General features: G+C 35.7%; 1 protein-coding gene across 2 annotated transcripts in view; it reads right to left on the bottom strand.

The window, feature by feature from the left end:
- ZZZ3 (zinc finger ZZ-type containing 3) overlaps positions 1 to 16762 on the bottom strand; it is a 123695-nt gene that overhangs the window by 10773 nt on the left and 96160 nt on the right. For both annotated transcript variants that reach the window (XM_025403448.1, XM_025403439.1), the window contains 7 exons: positions 10851 to 10989; positions 8346 to 8493; positions 8143 to 8258; positions 7368 to 7439; positions 5932 to 6033; positions 5174 to 5269; positions 2380 to 2532 (listed from right to left, as the gene is read on the bottom strand). In XM_025403448.1, the coding sequence (XP_025259233.1) occupies positions 2380 to 2532; positions 5174 to 5269; positions 5932 to 6033; positions 7368 to 7439; positions 8143 to 8258; positions 8346 to 8493; positions 10851 to 10989 (826 nt within the window). The remainder of the gene's footprint in view (positions 1 to 2379; positions 2533 to 5173; positions 5270 to 5931; positions 6034 to 7367; positions 7440 to 8142; positions 8259 to 8345; positions 8494 to 10850; positions 10990 to 16762) is intronic.

Consider the following 16762-nt stretch of genomic DNA (forward strand, 5'->3'; position numbering starts at 1 on the left):
AACATTTCTCAGATGTACAAATCTAATCATCACAAAGTATGAAATTATACATAAATGCTAATGTTTAAGACACAGCAGATAGTCATTTTTCAAAAGACAGGTTTAAAAGGAAATTAAAAAATTTTTATGAATACAGTTATTAAGGTGGTTTGATATCAGTATACAATCAGTATTTGATTAATCTAGCTATAGAACAAAGGAGCTTACTTTTTATTTGATAACTTTTCATTAAAATATACTTTTCCAATTCTATATAATCAGAGTATTAAGGAAGATATAGGGTAATCTTTATGTCCTTTAGTCAAGGAATCAGAATCCGGTTAAATATTAAGAAAATAATTTCAGGAATAGTAAAATAATAAAAAATATCAACAGCAACAAAAAGAAATCCCTATATATGTAAAGTAAATAAAGTGAATTAATATCCAACCATGGCAACAACTGAGAGGAATTATTTATTCCAAGATAATTTAAAAACCAATTTGACTTTACTTCTGTAGAGGGATATATATATATAAAAGACAAAATAAAGAACTGAAAAACAAACTGTTTTCAGGAACTGTATTAATAGTAGTGTTGGTTATTAATATATTCTGAGATTGTTCTGAGCAGTGTGAGACAAAGGAAGTGAGAACTGTGACTTTTAACCTGGAGAAAGGAGATACATATTTAACATCAATTAGGGTAGATAAAAGTCCTAGAGTTCTTAAATTGAATTTGAAATTAAAATATGAACTTAATGATGTCTTTCATCCTTAAATAAAATAAAAATGTATCATATTTCCCAGCTCTGTCCATTAACAGGCCTAGAAACAATGGTGAACCCAGCAGCAAGTAACATTACTACAGTCAAGATATAGTCTCTAAATACCATTTCCCAGTAAAAAGAAGGACTGACTCTGGGTCTGAGGCAGGAAATATACAAGGTAAGCCTGGATTTTCCTTGTTAAAACGGGTATTAAAGAAGCTATTAAACACTATTAGAGTCTTATCAAAAGAACTTAGAAGCCAACTTAAAGAGGCTACAACTAACCAAAAATGGGCCAGTTTGAACACTAACAAAGGCAGTAACATCAATGAATTGAACTACATTAAATACATTTATGGCCAATAGTTTATAAGAATACAAAAAAATTTTTAAACCTCATTGGTCATCTTTGAAGGATATGACAAAATGAACTCATTATTTTAAAAACCAGAAAATAGGTCAGGCATGGTAGCTCATGCCTATAATCTCAGCACTTTGGGAGGCCGAGGCAGGCGGATCACGAGGTCAGGAGATCGAGACCATCCTGGCCAACATGGTGAACCTCAGCCTCTACTGAAAATACAAAAATTAGCTGGGCATGGTGGCACACGCCTGTAGTCTCAGCTACTCAGGAGGCTGAGGCAGGAGAATCATTTGAACCTGGAAGGCAGAGGCTGCAGTGAGCCGAGATCGCACCACTGCACTCCAGCCTGGGCGACAGAGCGAGACTTTGTCTAAAAAAAAGAAAAAGAAAAAGAAAATAAAGGGAGAATCGAGCAATTATCCTACCTTTTCTATATGTACCTCAGAGTAACCAAATAGTTGACTGGGGGGCAGGGGGATTACTTTATAAAACAATCCATCAAGTAAATGAAAAAATGATAGCATAATCACTATTCTGTAACATCTAATGAATTAATCGATCTAGGCAATGATCAGTGGCTGTTATGCCAAAAAAAGAGACAACCAGGCTGACAAAAGTAAACTTGAAGTAGTCCTGCCCACCCTAACAAACAAATACATCTGAATCTCATCAATGCTCTTGACCTACTATGAATTTACAGGAAGTTCAGAAAACAGAGGAACAGATTAAATGACAAGAAGAAGATGTAATCAATAAAATCCATACTAGAAAATTCTACAGGACAAATGAACCAGTTCTTCAACAAAAACATTGTGAGAGGGGAAAAAAGGAAAGTGAAAGAGGGAGAATGAACCTATTGTGGCTTATGGGCTTTATTTGGATCCAAACCTGAATGAACAAATTAGAAAAAAAATAATGAACGGTGACTATACATTTCACTATATAATAAATTACCTTTTATAAATATGAAAATTATGTTGTGTAGTATCTGGGACTTGCTCCCAAATAATCCAGAGCAGAGTTGAGGTGGGTAGGGAGGGAGTAGAGATTAAAATAAGGTAGCCTCAGGTTGATAATTGTTAAGGTTCATTATACTATTCTATTTTTGTATATGTTTGAAATTTTCCTCACAAAAGCACATTACTTAAAAACTATACACGTGACTTGTTCATTAAAAGAAACCAACATTCTCTGAAGAGTGGAATAATTAGAAAATCCTACTCTCTTCTATACCTTGATGTGTATAATAACCAAATAGGTAACTTACTGATGCATCTTCAACAGCAGTGCTCATGTGGCTATGAAAACAAGATCGGTCATCATCTTCATCCATATACACTGGTGGTTCATGGGAAGTCATGAAAGTGGAAGGCTTAAAGAGATGCTTATTAAGAGGGTGCTGTCGTCTGCTTGTTGAAGACTAAATAAGAAAACAAATTTTTAATTGGGACAGTGAAAAATCATTACAAGAATCAGAAATATAAAAAATACAAATGTTACTTCCAACAAGTCTATCAGAAGAATTTCACTCTATCCTTTAGCATACTCTTATGTTGTTGCTTTCTCTATGCTTTCTGCGTTTAATTTTAAGCATAACTAGCCTTAAAAAAATTTCTTTTAAATGTAGGGGAAATACTCCAACAATGGTAAAATGAACCACATGCTCAGTATCTAGCTTATATTTGTATCCCCAGCATTTATCATACTCTTGGCAGTCAAATGCTGGCTGCACTGAACTCTTATGATCATCTTATAGAAGATCAGAGAGGATGAAGTGGCCTATGCCAGGAATAAAACTACCCAATAAAAGGAAAATATCTATAACATTATGAATATCTGAAAATACTTATCTAACATTGATTGACTGCTTATTCTATGCCAGGGGTGTCCAATCTTTGGCTTCCCTGGGCTACATTAGAAGAAGAATTGTCTTGGGCCACACATAAAATACACTAACACTAAAAAAAAAAGAAGAAACTATTGTAATGTTTTAAGAAAGTTTATCAATCTGTCCTGGGCCACATTCAAAGCTGTTCTGGGCTACAGGTGGTATGTGGGCCATGGGTTGGACAAGTTTGCTCTATGCTAATGTCATTTAATCCTTACAACATTCCTATAAAGTAGTTATCATCATCTCTAATTTAAAGATGAGAAAACTGAGGACAGGGAAGTTAGGTTTCTTGTTCAGTGTGTTGCAGCTAGATAGTGGTAGAACAAGGATTATAAACTAGGCCTGTGTGGTGCCCAAATTCTCACTTTCTACCACTATGCTGCCTGCCTGTCTTGATCAATAGCACAGTCACAAAGAACACCCTCAGCTACACGGAGAACCATCATTTCACCTGCTTCCAAATTTAAACTTTAACCATGGCAAGCAATCATTGTAAATATAGCTGTACTAGATCTTCACAGCCAAAATAAAGTACACCTAAGGGAAAAAAACACATGTAGGTTCTCCAGTATTCCTTTTGTTATCATTATCCAGTGTTAACTATGAAAACATATGGTTATAACCCATCTATAACGTTAGCTTAGAAATTAACCATGAAAATTAGAACTCTTACATTAAACACTGATTAACGTAAGGTTCCGATATTCCACAGTTATAGGATGAACTCTACATATCTAACACAGGTTATGCTATATTTGGTGGGAAATCCAAAACATTTAAAACAATTGGCAAATTAAAACAAGCTTCCAAAGCTTGGTTAAAAAAAAATTTTTTTTAATGTGTAAAACATGAAACTGTATAGACAATATTCTTAATGTAAAATTACATTAAATAGCTTCAGTATGGAAGGGTAACAGCACTAGATATACTCTTAGCTTCTCTTTATGAGAAAGATGGCAGTGGTGGGGAGGGGAAAGTACCAGGATAACTTACTAAGGAAACTTAAAACAGCCAATTAGGTGTCTTTATTTTTTGCTATTACAAGAAACTGGCCTTTTTTTTTTTGAAACAGAATCTCCCTCTGTCACCAATGCTGAAGTGCAGTGACGCAATCTCAGCTCACTACAACCTCCACCTCCCACGTTCAAACGATTCTTTTGCCTCAGCCTCCCGGGTAGCTGGGACTGCAGGTGTGTGCCACCATGCCCGGCTAATTTTTGTATTCTTAGTAGAGATGGGGTTTCACCATATTGGTCAGACCAGTCCTGACCTCGTGATCTACTGAACTCGGCCTCCCATAGTGCTGGGATTACAGGCCACCGTGCCAGGCCGAAACTGGCTACATTTTAATGTAGTGTCCTGTTTGGGAAAGAAACAGTAGCTTCTCCACCGTAGAAGGCAACAGAGAATAGTAGAAAAAGCGTGGCACCAGAATGAGAGAGAATCAGTGGTTCCCAGACTTAGCAGCTAAGTGACCAGATAATTCACTCAACATACCCGAGGGCCCAGTTTCCTTATCTAATAAAAGGTTTTAGAACAGTAGAGTCTGGCTCAGAGACCCTCAATATAACAGCTATTAATATTATGTCAGTAAAGTGAAGATGATAAGACTATTTATACTTCAAGAATTGTAGTAAGGATTAAATAAAATATTTTATTTTTTTAAAGACATGGGACCTCTCTATGTTGCCTAAGTTGGACTCGAACTCCTGGCCTCAAGTGTTCCTCGTGCCTCAGCCTCCCAAGTAGCTGGGGCAACAGGTGCACACCACTGTGCCTGGCTTTAGAATATAATAAACCTTTCTATTCTTGGATTTATATAGCATTATCTACAAAACAGAAATTGATTGTATTTATTAAATAATCAAATATCCTAAAAACTTTACCCTCACAAAGCCCTTTCTAACATATTTTGAATCTAAAATCTTTCAAGTAGCACTCATTCATATTACTCCTAAGAAAATAATGAAGAATAATTAAAGCTCACAGAATTTCACTGAGTAGCAATAATGGAGTCCTTACCCTGCATTTATGCACAATATAAGGAAATGCTTAGAATGAACAGAAGTTTTAAAATACAGCAACACTATTCTGTCAAATGTGTACATTTTTACATAGTCATTCTTTAATAAATTTAATCTACAGTTTACTTTCATGTATTTTCTTTTACCTTTTTGGAGTATATATATAAGTTTGGTGTTCTGCCTGGTACTGGAATGCCAGCTTTCGTTAGCTTTATGAAATACTTCTGTACTCGGCTGGCAACCTAAAGAAACATGACAAGTCTCTTAACACAATGAGATGACATACAATACCTGAGTTGTTTTTAAAAATTAAAACGTACATGAGTATCTAATGAATGCTAAGAATTCAATACTCATCAAGAATCTAAAAATAACAATAAACTGTCACCAAATACACATATATTTTAAAATCTAGGCCAAACAAAAATTATTCGAGTAAATTTAAATTTGATTCTAAAGCTAAACACATATTTCAACTTATGAACACTTGCGTCTGTAGTATAAAAACACATCTATTAATATAGATGGGAATATGAAGGAGTAAACTGCAAGATACATTTTTAGAAAGACAACCAGGGAATACTAAGGCAATGAAACAAATCTGTTTGCACAGTATAACCAAAAAGTTTACAATTAGTATACTTAGTAAGCATTCAAGAGAAACTAAGTCCATTATATGTTCATTTTTTAATATTTCGTAATGATCCAAAGCAGAAGTATCTCAAGTTACTTGTTTCTGAAATCAACAAAAATATATACAATTTAAAAAAAAAAAAAAAAAAACCATACTACAGCACTCTGTAGCTGAAAGTGTTATGGCAGATTGCCCAATGTCAGCATTATTCTCCTTTATTAAAAAACTACCAAAAGCATGCCAGCAATCTGTAGTCATCTCCTCAATTACCTGTTTTGCTGTCCTGTTGCCCAATTCATCTGCTATCTTCTGCCACCGTCGAGATTCTACTTCTTCAGGAGGGTATTTGATGAGTAGCTGTTCCAGTTTTTTCTAAGCCATACCCAAGACCAAATTTAAGAAAATATGTATTTAATTTTAAATACTGTATTTCTAAATAAATACATTCACATTTCATTTCTAAGTGTAATACTCTCTCCCACCTTTGGGGGTTACATTATTAGAAACCCTCATGGTAGGAAAAATTTCTAGTTAGAAACTTAAGACTTCACAGGGAACAATGAAATTAGAGAATAAACTTAGGAAAGAGTTTACAAAAGTTTTCTATTCACGTAAGTAAAAAGATCTCATAAGAAAACAGAAAATAAGTAAACAAACTGGTAGGTTACACATTTTAGTGATTTCCACTGACCATCTTTTCTTACTAGACCATGTCTTTCCCCTTACAGTTTTAACAAAAACGTGTAAATTCACTTAAATTTCAACTATTAAAAGAAGCTTTTCCTTCTTTTGTGTGGTCTTTTATTCAAATATTTGATTTTAATATTCCTTCTTGTCTCCTATATCTTCTCATAGTTGCAGAAGATGCAGAAAAATCTGGATGCTTGAAATAAATAAAGATTTCCCAAAGCTTTTTATAAACTGCTAAATGTATAGCTGTGGGGTTAATAACCATATGAGACAAAGATGTGCCTCAAACTTCACCCACTAACAACCCTAGCCATTAGCCAAAAAACATGTTAGCTGTATGCCAACGCTGATTGGCTTCCTCATCTCCCTTTGACAACAAAAATAAGAATGCACTTTGAAGCTCAGTTTTACTGGCCTCAGGTTTTTCTCTCTCCCAAAGCTACATTACAAAAACATCTATTTTATTCCATCCACTTCTACTGCCATCTCAAAACCCAGGTTCCTTCTTTTAAAATTATCCCCAAACAAGAGTTTACACATTCTCAAAATCCAAAATTCTTGAAGTATGCAAAAAGGTATACAAAAATAAGTCTAAATATTTAAAACTCATGGTTAACAGGTATCACAAACAACAATATATACCTGACTCAAAATATGGACTCTTTTCTTTTTGAGATGGAGTCTCACTCTGTTGCCCAGCCTGGAGTGCAGTGGCACGATCCTGGCTCAACGTAACCTCTGCCTCCTGTGTTCAAGCAATTCTCCTGCCTCAGCCTCCCGAGTAGCTGGGATTATATATGCACACGCCATCACGCCCAACTAATTTTTGTATTTTTAGTAGAGACAGGGTTTCACCATGTTGGCCAGGTTGGTCTTGAACTCCTGACTTCAAGTGATCCACCCACATCAGCCTCCCAAAGTGCTGGGATTACAGGCGTAAGCCTCATAATATTGACTGTAATGTTAACTGTTTACTTTTATTTTTTAAGCCTACACAATTTTGAAATATCTATTACCTGTTCTTCAACAGTCCACAATTGGTTAAATGTTTCAGGTTTGGTATCATCACACAGGCGTCCTCTTATCATCTACACGTAAGACAAGGCTTTTGTCAGAGAGAAAATAACAACATCTAACCTGTGATATAGCCAAATAACACACAAATTGTGGAATTTTTAAATTAATTTCGAAATATTTGAGTAAATTTTTTTTAATGTATATGCTTTTTGTTTTTACTGTTTACAAAATGCCTTCACATTATTTTATTTCGTTTGGTTTTATACTCCCAGCAATCCTGTGAAATACATAATAGTACTGTAACTTCATGTTTCAAAAAAGGAAAAGGAAATGTGGGCTCAGAATTGAAAAGTAACATGTCCACTGAGGGTCATCTACTAAGAGTGGCAAGGCCAGGACTCAAATCCTGGTCACATTTCACTACACACAAAGGAGCTACTATTTTTAGACTAAATACTATGTGTCGGATACTGTACTAGGCACATTGCATACACTACCTATTTAATCCTCAGCAACAACCCTACAACATAGGTAATATTAACTACATTTTATACAAAAGTAAACCGCAGCTTAGAGACTTCAACATAAATGATGTCTGAAGGTTCACGGCTAGTAAGTTAGGACTCCAACCTAAGTTTCTCTTAATTTCAAAGTTCCTATCTCCTTTACCTTCCAGTGAAAGACTGCTTTAATTTTAAAAACACAAACCACAAAATCTCAAAATGTTTTGTCTAAAATTCAAATTTTCCTACTCCAATATTTCACACTGCTTACCTGAGGACGACTGCTTGAGCCTTCTGGACCATCACTCAAAGGCAACATAGAATATGAAAGGGACTCTCCATCCTTCTTAGGATCTAAAGGACTTTTTGGTCTAGCAGGTAAACCTACTGAAAAATAAGACCACATACAGAACCATTAAAGCAAAACATTGCCAGATATTTTTCTACTTACATTCTTATCATATGATTTCTTACCTTTATCAAAAACTAGCTTAACTCTTCTAGTATGTCTTTTACGATTTTTAAATTCTCTTTCAAAGTTCCCAAGGCTATGGGTATATTGGTCCCATACGATCTCAGGCAACTGAACAACTCTCTGTGGATACGGAAGCCCTATATCAGCCTGGGGGCAGGGGAGAAAAAACAAGATAAAGTAAAAGTCTAAATTTAATTAAAGAAATAATCAACCACAGTCAAATTTTCAGATGACTCCAAATCCAAATAATCAACGGGGCATTTCTATTCATGTTTAAATCCAAATGACAATAAAGTTAATTAATATAGTCTAAATATTAAATGCTAAAGATGATAAGTGAATAAATGAATTTAGCAAAACCTAAGTACTACTTCTAGATGGAGGGCAGTGTCTTTTAAAATAATGATAGTAATATTAAATAAAACTAACAACCCATAAATGTTCTCTACATTCCATATACCAATATATATCACCAGTTTCATTAATATGAACTAAGAGGAATTTTTTATATGTCCACTAAAACAAACATGTTACAAGTCAACAACATAACTAATATGATAAACCTAAATAAAATAGGCAAATTGAGTTTGTATGAACAAACCCAGAAAAATAGAAGAATCAACCTTTTAAATTAAACCTAGTAGGAAAATTTTTTTCCAAAGAACATAGGACTTTTTTAATTAAAAAAAAAAAAAAAATTCTCAGACACTAATAACTTCATGGTTATTAAAGTATCTTAATTTAATATATTTCTGTGTCTTTTTATAAAAAATTATTAAGATGGTCAACATCACATCTTTATTTCTGAAATAAAGTGAAAAGAAATTCCATTCTAGGCTGAGCACAGTGACTCAAGCCTGTAATCTCAGCACTTTGGGAGGCCGAGGCTGGTGGAACACTTCAGGTCAGGAGTTTCAGACCAATCTGGCCAACATGGTGAAACCCAGTCTCTACTAAAAATAAAAAAATTAGCCAGGCATGGTGCAGTGCACTTGCAGTCCCAGATACTCAGGAGGCTGAGGCAGGAGAATCGCTTGAACCCGGGAAGCAGAGGTTGCAGTGAACCGAGATCAGGCCCCACTGCACTACAGCCTGGGTGACCTAGTGAGACTCCCAACTCAAAAAAAAAAAAAAAAAGAAATGAAAGTCTGTTCAAACTAAACCTGAAAGCGAAGAAACAGGAAATAATCAACAGCATACAAATCTAGTAAATATGCCTAATTGCATCTTCTTGCCTACCCGGGAAAGTAAATGAAATGAAATTAAGGTTAATGAATTTTTCATTAGTATTTACTTTACTAACACCATCTGTTTTAGTTGAATTCACTGTAAATAACCATTATAAGTCTTATATCTTTTTGTACCAGCAAATTATTTAATAACAGCAATGCAGAATCAATAAACACTTAAAGGGGCCTCACTTTAACACAGAAGATACACCAAAATTCTAAAAACCTTAGAGTTTTAACAAATCAACATATAGACTCTACATCTATTATGATATTCAATGTTTTCTACAAGTATGAAGAGAAAGAAATGTTTACCAACTAAATAATATACCTAGAAACATTCAAATAATAAATTAACACATCTAGTGAAATAAGGTCCCCAGAGCTGCTCTCCTAATACCTGGTAGACCACTTTTGTAACTAATTCAAAACAGGTAACTCACAAAGATACTAAAGTTGTCACAGAAGATAAGATTTCATTTCTTTTTTAAGAAGAGGATTCTTTTTCATCTTTTTTCAGTTCTAATCTTTTCATACAATGCTGATTAATATTATACCTCTGAAATTTAATGAACAATTAGTGGGTCCCTATTACAGCACAAATGCACATCAAGATCATCTCCATATTTACACACCAAGAAACTCATTATAAAAACCTGTATCGCTTTTAAGTGGTTAAGTGTTAAGCATGAAAGTTCTGTTTTAAGGAAAACAAAATTATGGAGAATTTTCACATTTAAAAAAGGCATTTCAGAATTAAGTAAAATTTATGCTTCTTCCTCATGGACTTGGCTATCGTAACTCTAAAGATATTTAAAAATAGATTTTGTTTTGATCACCATTGTTTTCTCTCTCAATATGCACAAAGGTACTAGTGTGCAAAAGTAACCCAGAAACAAATGTAGTTAATCAATTCTGAAGTATTTTTTTCTTTTAGCTTTACTAATCCCTAAGTCCTGATACAGAGGAGGAAAAATACTCAAAGAAGGGGAAGATAATAGGAAAAGCTAGGAAAAAAAAATCGCTAAGGAATAGGACAAGTTCCCATACAAATATCCAATAAAAACTTCCAGCTATTTTCATTTGGATATATTTTATTGTCTGCCTGGTGGAGGTGGAAGAAGTTGGTATCTTGCCTTAAGTAGTACGGCTAATTATAGACGAAAAAAATTAAACATTTTAAAAAGTATATACCCATAAAAAAGAATTAGCCAAATTCTCTTAAGCTATTCCCAAACAGATCTTAGTAAATCTTAAAAAGGGTTCAATGTATACCTTCTTCTGGAGTTTTTCCACAAATCCAATGGGATTTTTTAGTGCTTCTCTCTGGTGTCTGCCTAAACTTTCAAGGTCTTGGACTGCTTGAGAACGCTGAGCCTCGAGTACAGCAATCGTCTGCAGTAGTCTCTGATAACTACAGAGACAAAGAAAAATATTTCACGAAAATTTTCTAGTAACAACAATAAATAAAAACTGAGTTCAAGCCATGATCTACTATTAAGTCACACAGTCTTTTAAGAGTTACCTGAAAGAGTTTAGTAAAACATATTACTGGGAATAAATGAGGTCTTCCTGAGTTACGAAGTACCTACAGAAAATAAGAGTTAGAGAAAGCAAAGCCTTCTTCCCCCATCTTAAGTTTTTAATTCTTGAACCTGAACAAGTACCAAAATAAAAGAGCATTTTAACTTTCCAACAATCCAAGTCGTTAAGAAACTGCTAGATTAAAAAAAAAATTAAAATGATAAAATCTTAACACTAGGAGGGATCACTCAATTCAGGCACTTTGTTGTACTCTGTTGAAATAAGGAATCTGAGGCATGTTTTCTCACCAAGAGACACGTGACACTGTCACATAATTCCAACGTGATCTTAGTCTCACGGTTTCCATTTGCTCTATTATACCCTCCCTCCTATTTGAAAGATTTACTTTTCCATCAACAAATCTGTCATTTTTTTCCTCCACATGAAAGATAAATACAAATGTTCAATTCTTAAGTATTAATCATTTGAAGAGAAGAAAGGCCATAAAGATATTTATTCTTTTCTGCTTGCAAAGGTACATTTGGCAAAACAAACATACAGTTTTATCCACACAAATGTATTACAAGTCATTATCCTGAAATCTCACTATAATACATGTATTCTAATATTCTCCCTCTGTTTAAATTGTCTTGCCTCTCTAATATTTAATTTCACATTACCAGCACACATAGAGAAACATGTTAAACCCAAAGCTCTGAATGCGCAAATACATTTTGCAAAACAACTCAAGGAAAAGTCACTCCAAGTTCACTTTAAAATAATTGGTTAAATCCTTAAAGTATAAGCAAAGCACAATTTTTCTATATGGCTTCAAGTAACTTTCATTTTGTTTCCTACTAGACTGTAAACTCCATATGGCAAGTTCATCTGTTTCGTTCATTGTTTTGTTTAGCTAGTATGCAACATACTGCCCAGCACGTAGATGCTCAATAGATATTTTCTAAATGAATAGATTTTCTGAATCTTTTAAGTTCAGAAGTAAGCAAACTAGCAGAAGTATCAAAGGTGAAATACTGCAGTTTTGAGGTTCACAGGCCATGGTGTCATGGCAACATGATGTTCTCTATCAGAATACTTTTCTCAGCCTGCTGTCTAAAACAAATCTTATTCTTGTTTTCAAGACCTTGTTAACTAATCTTTGATGAAATTTTTAATAATTAAGGTAAAACTGCTAACGCTGAAGGGTAAGATTCCTCTCCAGCTAGAGATATTTCATTTAAAACTAGAGCTAGGAGTGGGAAAGGCAGAGCTATACTAAGTCACTACAGGATAAATTACAGAGGGTAAATCTAAACTCACTTTCACTAAGCCTTCTTTTGCTTTGAGGTGTATGCAGTGTACAAATCCTGTCTCAGCTGGCTGTTTCTACTAAGCAGGCTCACATAGGCTCAATCTTAGGGTGATGGTAGTGATCTGAGTGCTAGAAGCTATCCTCTCTAGGCAATACTCTTAATTGTCATACTGCACCTTCAGAATTCCTATCCCACTAGATGAATACAACCAGACTTACATTGTCTCTATCCCTGTTTTAAGCAGGAGTTACACACTTCAGTACCACTTTAAAAACAACTGTGAATATATTAAAACTTCAGTAAAAGGTGTAGGCAGAGTAACAATAAGGCACAAGTAAAAATAGGGTTATGAAAAAACAAATTTGAAAAAGGTACTACAGTCAATTAAAATGGCAGCTGTCTTTTTGTTAGGTTTGGAGCAAACGGACACTGGGAAGAAGGGCCTCTAATTTGAAGCCAACAAATTACCACAATTTTACAATATGTAAATTATTCCATAATAAATCTGACTTAAAAAATAATTCCAATAAAGATGGCAAATAAGGCACAGTTCTTCAATTCTGCTTCCATTTAGCTACGACAACATGATTATCAGATTGGAAGGCCTATGATAAACATGGGTAAAGTCTTCAAGCTCAAAATAATGAAGACTCTAAGAAAATAGTAAATTGAAGTCTTCTATCCCAGATAATTGGATTTCTCAGCATACTCAGACACTGCACCAGTAAGATTACCATATATATATATACACACATACACACACACACACACACACACACATATATATATATATCCATGAGCAGATATGGAAGAAATTATTTAAACAAAACCGAAGTGACATCTAAAAAACAGTAAATATAGACAAATCTGTTTTCAATCCTGCTCACTCACCTACACAAGCAAACTACAGAAGCTGATCCAGGCATGAATCCAAAGGCAAGATTCATTTTTCATTAATTCAACAATTATTTACTAAGAAAACAAGGCATTATCCTAAAAGCTTTAGTAATTATCAAGATAAACCAGGCATGCAGTCTAAGTATAATAGAGGAGTTACGATTATACCACGGAGGAACTGGATGAAGCACAAATAGGGCTGCATTGGTTGTGCTGCTGGGGATGGAGGATGGGTATATATGGGTCCATCATACTAGTCTGTCTACTTTTTTTTAATGTTTTAAATTCCCCACAATGAATGTTTAAAAATCAATTCCAATTCTGAACCCCCCCCCCTTTTTTTTTTTGGAGACGGAGTCTCGTTCTGTCGCCCAGGCTGGAGTGCAGTGGCGCGATCTCGGCTCACTGCAAACTCCGCCTCCCGGGTTCACGCCATTCTCCTGCCTCAGCCTCCTTAGTAGCTGGGACTACAGACGCCCACCACCTCGCCCGGCTAATTTTTTGTATTTTTAGTAGAGATGGAGTTTCACCGTGTTAGCTAGGACAGCCTCAATCTCCTGACCTCGTGATCCGCCCGCCTTGGCCTGCCAAAGTACTGGCCTCCCAAAGTGCTGGGATTACAGGCCTGAGCCACCATCCCCGGCTCTTTGACCCATATTAATGGGGGAGGTGAGGACTGTACTACTCCTTCTGGGCTGATCAGCTCACAGTTGCCACTGCATTCAGCTATGCTTTGAGAAAGACAAACAGGTTCATGAATAGACAAGATGGATGAGAAACAATGTAAGATGAAATAATAATACAGTTGGCCCTTGAACAACACAACACAGTTTGAACTCCATGGATCCACTTACATGCAAATTTTCTTCTACCTCTGACATCCCTGAGACAGCAAGACCAACCACTCCTCTTCCTCCTCTACCTCAGCCTACTCCATGTGAGGACAATGAGGGTGAAGACTTTTAGGCTGGCCCACTTTCACTTAATGAATAGTAAATACATTTTCTCTTTATTATGATTGTCTTAATAACATTTTCTGTTTCTAGCTTACTTTGTTGCAAGAATACAGTATAAAATACATGTAACAGACAACATCTGTGTTAATCAAATGTTCGTGTTATATAGTAAAGCTTCTGGGTCAACAGTAGGCTATTAGTAGTTAAGTTTTAGGGGAGTCAAAAGTTATATGTGGATTTTCAACTACGCAGGAGGTCTATGCCCAATCCCTGTGTTGCTGAAGGGTCAACTGTGGTGTCTGACATTTACTGAATGTGTACTACATGCCAGACAAATGTTGTATTTTAAACGTAATAACTCAATCCTCACAGTAACTTTATGACCGTGGTACCAACATTCTTAATTTTAAACACAAGGAAACCAAGCACAGATTAAATAACTCCCCAAGATCATACCAGCTATTTATGGTGGAGCTGCTATGTGAGGAATGGTTAAAGTCTCTGAGAATATTTAGTCAAGAAATGAAAACCTCCACTAGAATACCATTTCCATTTTTATTTAACAAACAGCTATGCAGGAAAAAAAAAAACAGACTTGTTTTATAGAGTATAAAGGGTCAAACCAGGAGCAAATTGTGATAAAGACACAATATGAAGAAAAACTTTGTCTCAGTCAAAACTAATAAAGGTGGTAGGATAGCACCCAATCACCAAGATGTTCAGACAGGTATCTAAAAGAAATTCAAGCACTAAAAACCTGAAACGCTTTAATGCCAGTAAAATATCCTGCTTTTACTTTTGCTACTCACTGAACCAAGCAAGAGAAGAGAATAACTTAAAAAAAAATTACACATATTTTTGCATGGATAAAATCATAGTTATACCTTTTCCATAAGGATAGCTATGTTAAATCTATTAAAATTATTTGTTATTTATGTCTAAATCTAAATCTTACACAATGCTAACAGCAGCAAACTTACTTGTGTCAAAGAATTAGGGTTTTCTTATTTTCGCCTTTTGAGACGGGGAGTTGCTGTGTTACCCTGGCAGGCGGGCAGTGTCAGATTATGGCTCACTGCAGCCTCTACCTCTCAAGCTCAAGAAATTCTCTCACTTCAGCCTCCCAAGTAGCTGGGACAAGTGTGCACCACCATGCCCAGCTAATTTTTTAATTTTTTTGTAGAGACAGGGTCTCACTGTGTTGCCCAGGCTGATCTCAAACTCCTGGCCTCAGGCTTTCCTCCCACCTTGGCCTCCCAAAGTGCTGGGATTACAGGCGTTAAGTCACCACACCCAACCAGAACTGTTTTTAATTTTACATCTCCAACATAAGACATTTTAGTTTTATATATTTGGCCAAAGTATAAATGCCCTTTCAAGTCCTTATCTAAGTTATTTTTACTACTTTTCAATATCTAAGTCCTCTTGAATTCTTTATTTACATTTATGAATATAAAAACATTTATATGAAAGAGTATATGGGTAAAAATCCTGACATCTAAAGAGAACGTCAAGGAATTAGTAATCTGGAGGTTGATTTACTTACTTACTTATCTATTTATTTATTTGACAGAGTCTCACTCTGTCACCCAGGTTGAAGGGCAGTGGTGCAATCATAGCTCACTGCGGCCTCAAACTCCTGGGCTGAAGTGATCCTCTCGCCTCAGCCTCCCGAGTACCTAGGGCCACAGGTATGCCACCTTTCCCAGTGAATTTTGTTCTCTGGGGTTTTGTTTTGTTTTGATTTTTGTAGGGACAGGGTCTCGCTTTGTTGCCCAGGCTGGTCTCAAACTCCTGGCTGCAAATACTCCTCCTGCCAGAGCCTCCGAAAGTGCTAGGATTATAGGCATGAATCACTGTGCTTGGCCTATAAGTTAATTTTACAGTCCAATTTCTAGGCAGTAATATTACATACACAATAATCAAGGAGGGATGGAAGGAAGGAGTGCAGGAGGGAGGCATAGACAGGCAGACAGAAACAGAAGGAAAGATTTTATATTCAACTGCATCAGAATCTTTTTCAAAAAACTAGATTTCCATTTCTACTGTGGTAACAACCCCTAAGATTCCATGGGCATTTGTAATCTTAAAAAAAACTAATGGAGAAACATTTTTAAAAATCCCTATCAAGGACACTCTGCCAAAATATCAGCCTGATTCTTCAAAATAGTCATTAAATAGTGTCATTAAAAACAAAAAAGAGGGCCGGGCGTGGTGGCTCAAACCCGTAATCCCAGCACTTTGGGAGGCCGAGACGGGTGGATCACGAGGTCAGGAGATCGAGACCATCCTGGCTAACACGGAGAAACCCCGTCTCTACTAAAAAATACAAAAAACTAGCCGGGCGAAGTGGCGGGCGCCTGTAGTCCCAGCTACTTGGGAGGCTGAGGCAGGAGAATAGCGTTCTTGCAGTGAGGAGCTTGCAGTGAGCTGAGATCCGGCCACTGCACTCCAGCCTGGGCGACAGAGCCAGACTCCGTCTCAAAAAAAAAAAAAA

This window comes from Theropithecus gelada, chromosome 1, assembly GCF_003255815.1.
Source record: "Theropithecus gelada isolate Dixy chromosome 1, Tgel_1.0, whole genome shotgun sequence".
Taxonomy (NCBI): Eukaryota; Metazoa; Chordata; class Mammalia; order Primates; family Cercopithecidae; genus Theropithecus; species Theropithecus gelada.